This window comes from Ostrinia nubilalis, chromosome 11 (genome assembly GCF_963855985.1).
Source record: "Ostrinia nubilalis chromosome 11, ilOstNubi1.1, whole genome shotgun sequence".
NCBI classification, from domain to species: domain Eukaryota; kingdom Metazoa; phylum Arthropoda; class Insecta; order Lepidoptera; family Crambidae; genus Ostrinia; species Ostrinia nubilalis.
In genome coordinates, this window is record NC_087098.1 from 8066144 (window position 1) to 8079285 (window position 13142).

The following is a 13142-nucleotide window of genomic DNA, read 5'->3' on the forward strand; positions in this document are numbered from 1 at the left end:
GTAAAATGTGTTACTTGCTATAATTAAAAAAGTACTTCGTAGACATATGGCAACACGATGCATTTAAGGGTTAATGTCAAAAGCGAAGGCTTTGTTGTAGAGTTAACGCTAAATTACACCCTTTTTTAATAAAGAAATAATTTAATATTAAAGAATTATAATAATATTTTTTTAATAAAGAATTATTGTAGCATACATAAACACGCTCTTATTTCAGATGAAACAGAGTTAGGTATGTAGGTATTGTTAAACTAATTCATTGATGATAATAATTTTACTAAAATTTACTCTGAGCACATTGTTATTTTATTTTTTTTACTTTTAAAATTAGGTACCTAATGAAGTTTTTGTTATCTCGAAACAAAACACGATACGATTGCTATTTGTAATTTATTATGAGTTTTTATTAAAAGTTTATAGATATTGTCACTTTTCTGTTTCATTTTCTTGAATGTCCATTAGACGCCATCTAGTGATATTGATAGCAAACATGTGCGCGAGGGAAAGCTCTTCCGAGGAGGACTTTCAGACTGCCACGCTTACTTGCACAAGTATTTTTATAGCATTCGAATGGTTCAGGCAAGACTTGTTTTTACGAAATGATAGGTGTCACTGAGGTAGCATTTTACATGTGAAACATTATAATGTTCATAACACAATAAACAATTGTAATCAATACATAATTATAGCATGTGACAAACAGGGTGTCAAATTCTTAAAACCGTTTAATAAAAAAAATCCTATAAACTGGACACTGAAAAGTGAGAAAAGATTAATTTTTCTTTAAAAGTAACTAGCCTAAATATTATCGATTTAAGTTTTTCTCCTATAAAATACGTTGGATATCAACGAAAACAAAACATACTTATAGACGTTTCATGTTATTGTTGTTAAGTCATCCGAACTTACAATATAGGTAGCTGTCAATAATGAAATGAGGAAATTATTAATTGATCCAGAAAACCCGTGTAGAGTTCTAGTTTAATAAAATTGCATCATATAGAACGGATGCACTGGTAATGCAAATAATATAATGCATGCACAACAAATGAAATCGAGAACGGTCCGTCTATTTCTAGCCAACGGCGACTGTATTCACGATATAATTGTATTAAGTCCCACCATGTTGATCGCAAGATTAGAGATTGTTATCTAAAATCTACACAAATTATGGTCCCGGGTCTGTTTGTAGTGAGTGCACGTGTTGTAAGATTTCAAAACCATGACGTATAGGATAACAATATGTTTGTTAATAAGCGGCTTTACGTTTATTCACGGGGATAGAGCTATTGGTAAGCCTTTAATAATTTATACTATGTTATGATGATGATGTAAATGAGTATCATATTATGGGTGTATATGAAAACTAGATAGTTCCTTAAACTACAACTAAGTACTTTAATCAGGTAGTCTTTAGTAACATTGAAATGTAATATTTTTAGTGATGTCAGAATTCGCAAATGTGATTATGGTGTTAGTTCTGTCGTTTCAAGTACCAGCAAATTGAGACATGAAAGAAATCAATTGTTACCGCGATCACAGAATAAGTAATGCCTCGATCTCTTGCGGCCACTTGGGGTTCCACGACTTATCTCGTGGCCGCATGTTTTAAAGCTTTTGATGTTCAAAATAAACAAAGATATTTCAAATACAGGAGCAGTATTTGATGATGGCGACTTTCTAATGGAAGCAGCTTTTAATGTGGCTGTAGCTGCAGCTTCCGAAGGACAAGAAAACCCATTCGAGGCAAAGGTGGTTCGGACTTCGCCCGGCGATTTATTGGAGGCAGAGCAAGCTATGTGCACTCTCTTAGAAGTAACGACCAAGGATTTTACCTAAATCTAGATTTAAAAATGAAACAAATAATTTAAAGATTTTTTTCCATTTTTTCTAGGACAACATTTTTGGACTATTTGGCCCGAAATCAAAAGGTCTAATAGAACATATCCAATCTATATCCGATTTGCTGGAACTGCCTCAAATATTAACAGAACCAGTAGAAACACAAAATCGTAATTGGTCAGCGGTGAATTTATATCCACACCATATTGCCTATTCGCAGGTAATTTGTTTACCCAATAAATCTATTTTTTATTAAAAAAATATTGTTTTTATTACGCGTGTTGTTTTGCAGGTGTTTGCCGATATAATCAAAATGAAAGGTTGGGAAGAGTTCACGATAATTTACGAAGGCGCCGAACTTTTGCCATATTTAGGCAATGTCCTTGACATTGAAGATTTAGTTGCCGGAGATCATATTTTAATTAATGTAGTTCAACTACCTGATGGTGATGACTTTAGGTAGGTAATTTTTATATCAACTGATACGGATATTATTCCGAATTTGTTTATTGGTAAATCAGGCTATGAATAGCCACTTCCACTTAAAGAACCGCCCACGTAAATCGTTCACCCCGAACAGATACAAGACAGCTTAGGAGATCGCAGTCTGCTTTGAGGTCTCGAGAGAAATTAAAACGATTCTCAAGAATAATATAATCCCTTTGATAAGCTATATTAATAAAAAATGTTATTTCATTTTAAACTGTTAATATTCATTATCCTCAGGTTCATTATACTTCATCACATTTTTGTGTTTATTTCAGAAATCAATTAAAAACGATTAAAGCATCTGGTTCTTTAAATTATCTTGTAGATTGTAGTACACAAAACTTACCTGTATTTTTGGAACAAGCCCAGCAAGTGGGAATCATGTCTGATGACCACAGTTACGTCATAATGAATCCAGATTTTCAAACTATTGATATTGACCCATATAAACATGGAGGATCTAATATTACAGGTAAATTTACTAAAACAAATAGTTTAAAATGTTAAGTATAACATGACGTTAATTTCATTTAAAATTACAGGTGTACGATTTTTCGATCCGACTTTAGAGTCTATTACGACATTTATTGGGTCCTTAAACGACAAAGTAACAGAACTCTCTGAAGGGCAAATAGAAAATGCAGTAGCTGAAAACGGTCTGACTTTAAATTTAGCTTTGATTTATGATTCTGTTACTCTGTATACTACCGCTCTAAATCTAATAGCTGTCGAAGAAGGAGCTAATGTAACTTGTGAAGAAGGTGAAAGCTGGGAAGTGGGTTCTAGTATAATTAATTATGTCAGAACGGTGAGTAGGTACACCTACATTTTATAACAGGTAGTGACATTAAATTCAGTTTGTTACAGGCTAGGGCTTGCAATATCGGATGGTTTTCAATTCCGGAACTGATTTCCGATATTGGGCACTCAACTCCGGAATTCCGGTTCTAGTTCCGGAGTTGGTTAAAAAAGAAAGCGCCTCCCGACAAACACGTACACGTATGTAGCCTCCACTTCAGAACTTTGCCCCATCGGCCGTCTGTTCTACGTACTATGTGCCCTGCCCATTGCCACTTTAGCTTGCTAATCCGATCGCTATATATCGGGGACTTTAGTTTGTTTACGAATCTCCTCAATTCTGGTTCGATCTCGAAAAGAAACGCCGAGCATAGCAGTCTCCATACCATGGTGTGCAACTTTGAGCTTATTATAAGGCATACAGTGAGAGGCCACTTTTCCGAACCGTATGTCATCACTACTGGTAACACACACTGATTGTAAACTCGTCTATAGGCACTGAAGTGTTTTATTATTATTTATTTTATTTTAGGTTGAAAAGATGTTATGTAGTTTCCCGAATGCTGCCCAGCCGAGTTGAATTCTCGACGTATTATTACATCTCTCTGCCTCACAGCTCGCTGCAGAGGAATCGCCCTCGTGCTCAGTCAGGCTCAAAGACCTTGTTGGCGACAGACCTTTTTTATATGCGTTTTTTGTATTTTTTCTTTTGGAATGTTTTTTATATTTTGACGCTTTGTTTTTTTACTTTTTTACTTCAGTTGTTCATTAAACACCATTAGACAAAGACGTGTTTCAATATAGTAAAAGTGAATATCTCCAAATCAATTAAATTTATATAGGTATAGTAACGGGCACACCCGGTGCCCAACAAATGGTCCTTCGCGGTAAGTACTAGCTTATTTACTTTATAGTGTTGCCTTCAATTTTCCCTATTATGCTTACTAGAAGCAAGAGGAAAATGGCTGAGCAAAGTGAGCAACCTACCGCTACTACTATGGAACCAATGAGTTCATGTTCGTCATCGGCTTTGCCGCAATTGCCCCACACGACACAACCATCATCCGCCTCGTGCCCTTCGGGCCGCTCAGGCCGTTCTAGCCGTTCCAGCGCCACCGTGGTGGCGCAGAAGCTCGCGGCGCAGGCCGAGCACGCACGCCGCGTCGCCGAGCTCGAGCGCGCTGTGGCGGAAAAGGAGCGCGCCGTGTTGGAGAAGGAGCGAGTTGCAGCTGATTTGGAACTGCAAGCCGAACTAGCTGCGATCGATGCGCATAGTGGTTCTAGTAGCCGGTACAGTAGAACAGCTGATTGGGTGGCTTCATGTAACAATGATCCTAATTTGCAGGTGCCTATGCTCGTCAATGACGATGACAAAGAATATGTGCGTAAACCGTCAGTGTCGGTACCCTTGGCGGTACTATTTCCCGGCGCTGCTACCACGGATGCGCCTTCATCGTCAGTGGCTTTCCCAACGCCGCACCAAGGGCAGCCGTCGCTTATTGAGGCAACGACAAGCGTTGCCGCGCCGGCTACCGTGCGGCCGGAGCCGCCCGCGCCTGCCGGACCTGCCCCAGCTAAGCCGCTACGTCAGCCTCAAGCATTACCTACTAGACATGCACATTACTTAGGTTTAGGTACACATACACAACGCGATTTATGTAACAATTTTAATAAAGTTGCTATTAGCCAGGATACACCTACTGATATACAACAATTAGCTGAAGCCATCACGAGCCTGGCCGCGTCGAAGCAGCAGTCGCCGCGGGTGAGTGACCTAAAGCTTCCTTTGTTTGATGGGCGAATCCAGGACTGGCTACTATTTAAACGTACGTTTGATCTAACCAAAGCTGGGTTTTCTCCGCTAGAAAACCAAGCTCGGCTAAATTTTGCTTTGCGAGGCGTTGCTAGAGACGAAGTAGGCGCGCTTCTAGCCTCTGCGCGAGACCCAGACGTGGTCATGAGCGCCTTGGAGGCTAGATTCGGCCGCCCCGAGCATATTGTGTTGAACGAGATAGCCCAGGTCAAGGCTTTGCCCAGGCTTAGTAGCATTGATGGTGGTAGGGAAATGTGCCAATTTGCCTGTCGAGTCCGCCGGTGCGTAGAAACAATTCGCGTACTCAACCAGGCCGAGTACTTGGCTTCCCCGGAATTGTGTAATACTATCGTGAGTAAACTAAGCGCGCTCTTGCGAGCACGATGGGCAGATTTTGCATTCTCTCGTTGTCATACTAAATACAGGCTCGAACTTCTCGCAGATTTTCTGTCTCATGAAAATGAAATTCATTCAAAATTTGGTTTCATTCCCGACATGAAATTGTCATTGTCAGATAGACCGGTCAGAGAGCAATTGTATGCGGCCTGTACAGATGACATTGACAACGAAGAGAGTTCCTATATGACTAATGATTATTCCTCGGCTAAAAACTCTTTGTCTAAAAAACAGACAACTAAGCCAGCGCCATCTAATTTAGTTGGCGAGAAACAACTTCCTTGCAAATTCTGTCAAAAAAGTAACCACGAATTAGTAGGGTGCAAGGAGTTTCAAGTACTTCATGTGGACGACAGATGGCAGTGGGTAATAGAAAATAAATTTTGTAGAAAATGTTTGCGAAAGGGTTCGCACTTATACAAGCTGTGTAAAGCTAAATGTGACATTCCTACATGCAGTCGTAGTTTTAGCCACCACACTTTGCTTCATTCCCCGATAGCACCGGAGCATAACAATCTCATTTCGTTGGAGGCGAATGTTGACATTGTTCCTGAACACCCTAAAAATAACGACGTCGCACACGACTCGAGCTCCGACGACGTCGAGGTGGTCGCGCATACAACATCGCAGCAGCATGTGGATGGAGCGGGTCGTCGTCCGCTGCTCAAGGTGATTCCTGTGTCGGTCAGCGGCCCTCTGGGCTCGGCGGACATATATGCTCTCCTCGATGATGGCTCAACGGCTACCATTATCGATTCAAGAGTGGCTGAAGACATCGGCGCTGTGGGGCTTAAGGGGAACATTACGGTAAATTGTATAGGTGGGCTTTCTAAAAGTTCGGAAGTCACATTTGTAAATATTAATATAAAAGGTAAACATGGTCAAAAATCTTTCGATATTTCTAATGTTCGTGCCATGCCAAAATTAAATTTAACCAATTGTCAATCGGTGTCGGCGGATGACATTTCGCGCTTTGACTATTTACGTGATTTGACGGAAGAGCTGTGTTACGAACAAGCAAAGCCCGCATTGATCATCGGAGTTGACAACTGGCACTTGAGTGTTCCGCTCGCAGTACGTCACGGTTCTAGGTGTCAGCCGGTTGCCACTCGTACGCCTTTGGGTTGGGTTCTGTATGGATTCTCTTCCAGTAAAACAAAACCGGTTGAATTTGATAACCATTGCAATTTTGACGAAAGCGAATCCGTGGAGACACTGATAAAAGAAAATTACAAGCTAGACTCAATTGGAATTGAGAAAAAAGATTATCGTACTAAAAGTCAGGCTCGCGCTTTGGACATTTTGGAAAATACAACTCGGCGTCTTCCCGGAGGTCGCTTTGAAACTGGTCTTTTGTGGCGAGATGACTTAAAAGATGTACCAAATAATTTTGAGATAGCCTTGTCGCGTTTTAAGAGCCTGGAACGGAAATTTCAAAAAGAACCCGAGTTCGCAGAAGCTTACCGTCTGAATATGCAGGCTACTATAGATAAAGGTTACGCGGAAATTTGTACTAAGCCGCCAAGCGGCATCACTTGGTATTTGCCTCATTTCGGAGTCTTTCACCCCCAGAAGCGTAAGTTAAGGATTGTTCACGATGCTGCAGCTAAGTTTCTGGGAATAAGCTTTAACTCTATGCTTCTGTCAGGTCCTGACTTGCTTCAAAATTTAGTCGCGATTCTAATGCGTTTTAGAGAAGGCTGCGTAGCGTTAAACGCGGATATCCGGGAAATGTTCCCTCAGATAAAAATTCGAGAAAACGATCGCGACGCGCAGCGCTTCTTGTGGCGCAGCGACCCTTCTTCACCAATCGAAGTATATAGAATGTCCTCAATGATTTTTGGGGCCACTTCCAGTCCGTGCACTGCACTGTATTTAAAAAATAAAAATGCACTTGATCATCAGCACCTGTATCCTGATGCTGCACAAGCCATTGTAAATAATCATTATATGGATGACTATTTGGGAAGCCTGGACGACGTCGACGGCGCCGCTCGTCTGGCAGCCGATATAGTGAAGGTACATAGCTTAGCTGGCTTTGAGATGAGATCGTGGGTATCTAATAAACCGGAGGCGTTGTCCTTGCTGCCGCCTGAGCTGTGTAACCTTACCACACCACAAGTAGGCTTAGGTCCATCATCTTCCTCATCTAGCGTTTCATCATCATCAGACTGCATTAGAATTTTGGGGTTGTCTTGGAACATTGTAGAAGACAACCTATATTTTCGGATTGACGTGCCCGAGGAAATCCCATCGCCACTTACGAAGAGAGCAGCTCTCTCATTACTAATGCGAGTGTACGATCCTCTTGGGTTTCTAGCTCCGATCGTAGTCCAAGGGCGTATAATGTTCCAAGACTTATGGAGAAAAGGGGTTTCATGGGACGAATCAACTTCTGCTTCTATCGTAGCCAGCTGGTCATCATGGCTTCAAAGGCTCGCTGAAGTTAAAACCTGTTCAATTCCACGTTGGTATCAGGCTTTCCATCATCACCAGAAACCCGACTTGGAGTTGCACGTTTTCGCTGATGCGAGTGAGTATGCATACGCGTGCGTTGCATATTGGCGTTTGAGTCTTGGCAATGACAGCGTTCAACTCACCCTAATTGGCGGGAAAGCTCGACTTGCACCATTAAAGCCTGTGTCTATGCCCAGACTCGAGCTACAAGCTGCCTTGATAGCTGCGAGGTTTGCAAGTTTCATCATTCAAGCTCATAAACATAAACCATGTCGTGTTACCTTTTGGTCCGATTCCATGACAGTGCTTAGATGGTTGCGAAGTGACGCCCGCACTTTTAAACCCTTTGTGGCGCATAGGGTTGGCGAGATTACGGAAATTTCAGACGTTTCTAATTGGCGGTACGTGCCCTCCTCTGATAATGTTGCGGATGACGCCACGCGCCCTAGCACTTCTAAATTCGACACGTCCGCTCGCTGGTTCACCGGACCTTCGTTTCTCTTAGAACCATCATGTCATTGGCCTTGTGAACCGTCGAGTGAGGTCCCATTATCTCGTGATGACGAAGTCAAACGTTCCGCTACATCAGAAATAGTGGGACAAATCAATGTTCAACCGCATGAACTACCTTCACCGGTCGTTGCGGACCATTCAAGGTTTTCTGAATGGTTGCGTTTAGTTCGTAGTACGGCCCGCGTTCAACAATTTATTAATTTAGTTCGGTTGCGTTTAAATTTGAGACGTCAAAATTCTAAATTAACTTTGAAGAAAGAACTCTCAAGAACGAAGAACTTTCATCCTTTGTCGGCGGAGCTTATCGAAGAAGCTGAGAAGAGGCTGTTGTTAAAGAGTCAAATTGACAGCTTCCCTGATGAGTTAATACAACCTGGTCATCTTTCACCTCACTCGAGATTAAAGCATCTTGATATACGTCGTTCATCAGATAGTCTTCTCCGCCTCGTCGGGAGGATTCTCCGTGCTCAAGACGTAGATACGGAGCCTAACCCCATAATCTTGGACGGAAAACATCATATCGTGCAACTCATGATCATGCACTTTCATAAGCGAGCCGCCCACGCTAATAATGAGACCGTTGTAAACCAACTGAGACGTGAATACTTTATCCTTCACCTGAGACCTTCCGTGAAGAAAGCTGCCAGCTCTTGTCTCTACTGCCGAATTAGAAAGGCTCAGCCACTTATACCTCTGACTGGTGACTTACCTGAGGCAAGGCTTGCACATCATCAAAGGCCATTCTCGAACGTGGGGCTTGATTATTTTGGTCCAGTTTCTGTCAGCATCGGAAGAAGAACTGAAAAAAGATACGTCGCGCTGTTCACGTGTTTAACTGTTCGAGCGGTGCATCTAGAAATAGTCGCAAGTCTCACTACTGATTCTGCTATCATGGCTTTGAGGCGATTTATAGCTAGAAGAGGTACCCCCTCGCTCATCTACTCCGATAATGGGACTGCTTTTGTTGGAACTAACAACAAGCTAACAGAAATATACGACTTCGCTGCTAGCAATAAAATCGTATGGAAGTTTATACCACCAATAACTCCATCGATGGGAGGAGCGTGGGAACGGCTGGTGAGGTCCGTCAAGACTGCGCTATCGGTAACCCTAAAAGAACGATCACCCCGCGAGGAGACGCTGCACACGCTTTTACTGGAAGCAGAAGCGTTGGTCAATTCGCGTCCACTTACTCATGTTCCCGTGGCGCCGCACGAAGATCAGGCCCTAACACCATTCCATTTCCTTATTGGAACAGCCACGAATGAACCAGTCCTGCGTCCTGTTTCAGACACAGACCTTTGGGGACGCACCCAGTGGAAGAAAGGGTTAAGGTTAGCTGACCATTTCTGGAAGCGATGGGTTGATGAGTACCTTCCAACACTCGTACCAAGACGCAGCATACCCCCGCAGCCAAAGGTTCAGCTGAAAGTTGGCGACCTTGTCCTAATTGGTGATGGAGCTCTTCCTAGAGGAACCTGGCCCCGAGGCAGAGTGACCGCCGTGTGGCCTGGATCAAGGGGAGTCGTCAGATGCGCTGACGTTGCCACGAAAGGAGGCACATTACGTCGCCCCGTCAGGAAGCTGGTGCTGCTGCCGACTGTCGCCTGACTGCTTTATGGTTGCTTCACACCGCGGGGCGCCATGTTGGCGACAGACCTTTTTTATATGCGTTTTTTGTATTTTTTCTTTTGGAATGTTTTTTATATTTTGACGCTTTGTTTTTTTACTTTTTTACTTCAGTTGTTCATTAAACACCATTAGACAAAGACGTGTTTCAATATAGTAAAAGTGAATATCTCCAAATCAATTAAATTTATATAGGTATAGTAACGGGCACACCCGGTGCCCAACAGACCTTCTCATAGTCTAAGAACGCCAGGCATATTGGCAAGTCTCTTCGGTCTTCTGTATAACCTGCCGTAGCGTATAGATGCGGTATATGGTACTGTAAACTTTTCGATAACCGGCTTCTTCGAGAGGCTATAAGTCATCGAACCTACGCGCGAGACTATTCATGATGGCTCTCAAAAACAGCTTGTAGACATGACTCAGAACCCAGCAGGGTCTGTAATTCCTTAATAAGGCTTTTACCCCTTTCTTGAAGAAAAACACCACCAAGCCTTTGTTCCGTGCCTCTGGCATTATTCGCTGGAGTAAGACGGAGTTACAGTCTCTCAAGGGCTTTCAGTATCGGTTTATCACCCTCCACGTTCAGATGCTCCGAGGTTATTCCGTCATCATTCGGTGCCTTGTTCTTTAGCTGTTTGAGAGCTATCCTAATCTCGTATGGGCTGATGTCGGGGATATCTTCGCTTAGAGTTAGCTTAGCTCTTGGAATTTTCCTGTGGCTGTAACCGAGGTATACTATAGCTGCCCATAAAAACTTTTCGATCTCACCCAGAACCCTCAGCTTTTGTTAAATTTACACTACCATCCGCTGTCTTCAGCTGGCTTCGCCCAATAGAGTTGTCTCTAGCGAACATTTTGGAACTTTGTTTCCGCTCTATTGCCTCTTTAATATTATTAGTAATAAAGTTGCGAATACATTTCTCAAGGATTTTAAGGATCAGGAGAATATTAGATAGGGATCTAAGGACCTATTTTGATACTTAAACGTTTTGAAAACTTAAAATAATTTATGAAAAATTTCAATATCGGAATACGATATTGGCTTCAGTTCCGGACTTGAAATATCGGAAAAAATCCATCCGAAATTCCGGAGTTACGAAATTCCGGAATTCCGGTATTCAAGCCCTATTACAGGCACTAAGTGCACTATTTAAACGTAACGCTATTAACTTAACATGGCTTAGTCAAACTAACCTTCTAAGGAACTATCAAATCTGTTTATACCTACTATCTTTATCCCACTTGAGAATCGAACCCAGAATTTTCGAGCCGAGAGAATATCGGATTACTAATGTTTGGCCAAAAAACGTTTCCCAAATTATCACATCGCAAACAACGTTTCGCAAATTTTCATTTGGCAAATTCTCATTTGGCAAAGCAACTTATTGCAAACTTTTAATTCGCGAATGTTTTTTTTGGCATATTATTGTTTAGCAAATTATTGTTTGTCAAAGTATGGTTTCCCAAATGTTTCATTAGGCAACAATATTTCACGATAAACTATTTACAAAATAATTTGATAGGTGCATAGAATGGTATACAAATTAGCTTGTGGTTATTATTTTGTTTAGTGGGTAGTTAATATAAAATTTGTTCTACATTAATTTCCTTATTTCATTCTTTGTATCGAAATTTCCAAATGATTCATTAACAATAGAGGTGATTCTAGCGCTCGGCGGCCGCTGCCGCGGCACGCTTCGCTCGCCTTCGCGCATTAAGGGTCACTGTTCTAACCTAACCTAACCTACTATTTTCTGCAATACCTACTTTTTGCAACCATACTATTTTCTGCAATGTTTTACTTAAAATTATTGTGAAAACCATGATCATGTGCCTTATGCTTTGATTTGTGGGTAACGGTGGGTAAGTATGTGAAGTGTCAATTTGACCAAACAAATTATTTGGGATATAATATTTGGCAACATAAAACATTTGCTATAAAAACATTTGCCAAGTAAAATTTGGCCAAATGATAATTTGACCAAATGAATTAGTTGCGAAAAGTATAGTTGCTAAAAGTTCATTTGGGAAATGAAACTTTGGCGATAAGTTGTTTGCGAAGTGAAATTTGGCGAAAAGTAATTTGGCCAAACGGAAGGATACCGAGAATATCACTTTCTTACCACTGGACCTCAGGCGTTACTAATGAATTAATGTAATTTCTAAATGTCATTTTCAGGTTGAAATAGATGGGTTAACTGGGTTAGTCAAATTTGACGAGGAAGGGTTTCGCTCTGATTTCGAAATTGATGTTTTGGAATTGATGGCTCATGGCTTAGAAAAGGTATGACGATATTTTTATCCAGCATAGAATATCAATATAAACGCTAAGGTAACACAAAAATAAAAATAATCTTTATTCAAAATCCTGTAGGTAGGATCTTGGACAGGTGAAGACGGTTACACTGAAACACGAACTATTATACCACCCGTCGAACCAGAAGGCTCAGAATCAATGAAAGGAAAGCACTTTATTGTGCTTACCGCTCTTGTGAGTAACACGTATACCTATATTATGATTCTTAGTTGACATTATTAACCTATTTCCCAAATTATGTCCTAGTGCAACAACTATTAATATTTTTGCAGAGTGCTCCATATGGAATGCTAAAGGAATCCTCGAATATGCTTGAAGGGAACGATCGGTATGAAGGTTTCGGAATAGAACTGATAGAAGAGTTAGCAAAAATGAACGAGTTCAACATCACATTTGATATACAAGAAGATGGAGTTTATGGCTCTTACAACGCCAAGACTGGAAAGTGGAACGGCATGATGGAGAAGATTATGGACGGTGTAACTAAAATAATTTACTACAGTTACTTTATAAATTGGTGTGCTGCCGGGCGCATAATTGTACTAATAGCAATAACATAAATTTTGTTAAATATAATACAGAACCAAAGTGAAGTAAAGTAAAGAACACATAATTGGGAAAAACTTAAACAGTAAGCTCATACATTAATTTAAATTCTATGTTTATGTTACAGAGAGCAGACTTTGCGATAACAGATTTGACGATTACTGCCGCTCGACAAAGAGCAGTAGATTTCACCAGTCCCTTCATGAATTTGGGAATAACCATACTTTACAAGAAACCAACGAAGCAGCCGCCAGACTTGTTCTCTTTCATATCGCCTTTTTCCTTTGAAGTAAGAATATCTAAATCAACGCCACAACGTTTACCTGTACTCTAAAGATT

The 13142-nt window shown here is 41.2% G+C and overlaps 1 protein-coding gene across 3 annotated transcripts in view; it reads left to right on the forward strand.

Annotated features, from left to right (window-relative positions):
- The first annotated feature begins 1082 nt into the window (after positions 1-1082).
- LOC135076205 (glutamate receptor ionotropic, kainate 3-like) overlaps positions 1083-13142 on the forward strand; it is a 31017-nt gene continuing 18957 nt past the window's right edge. For 2 of the 3 annotated variants that reach the window (XM_063970683.1, XM_063970684.1), the window contains exons 1-10: positions 1083-1292; positions 1655-1815; positions 1895-2062; positions 2135-2301; positions 2607-2803; positions 2874-3139; positions 12120-12224; positions 12315-12431; positions 12530-12736; positions 12931-13092. In XM_063970683.1, the coding sequence (XP_063826753.1) occupies positions 1223-1292; positions 1655-1815; positions 1895-2062; positions 2135-2301; positions 2607-2803; positions 2874-3139; positions 12120-12224; positions 12315-12431; positions 12530-12736; positions 12931-13092 (1620 nt within the window). In that variant the 5' untranslated portion in view covers positions 1083-1222. The remainder of the gene's footprint in view (positions 1293-1654; positions 1816-1894; positions 2063-2134; positions 2302-2606; positions 2804-2873; positions 3140-12119; positions 12225-12314; positions 12432-12529; positions 12737-12930; positions 13093-13142) is intronic. The other variant, XM_063970682.1, reaches the window with a different exon arrangement.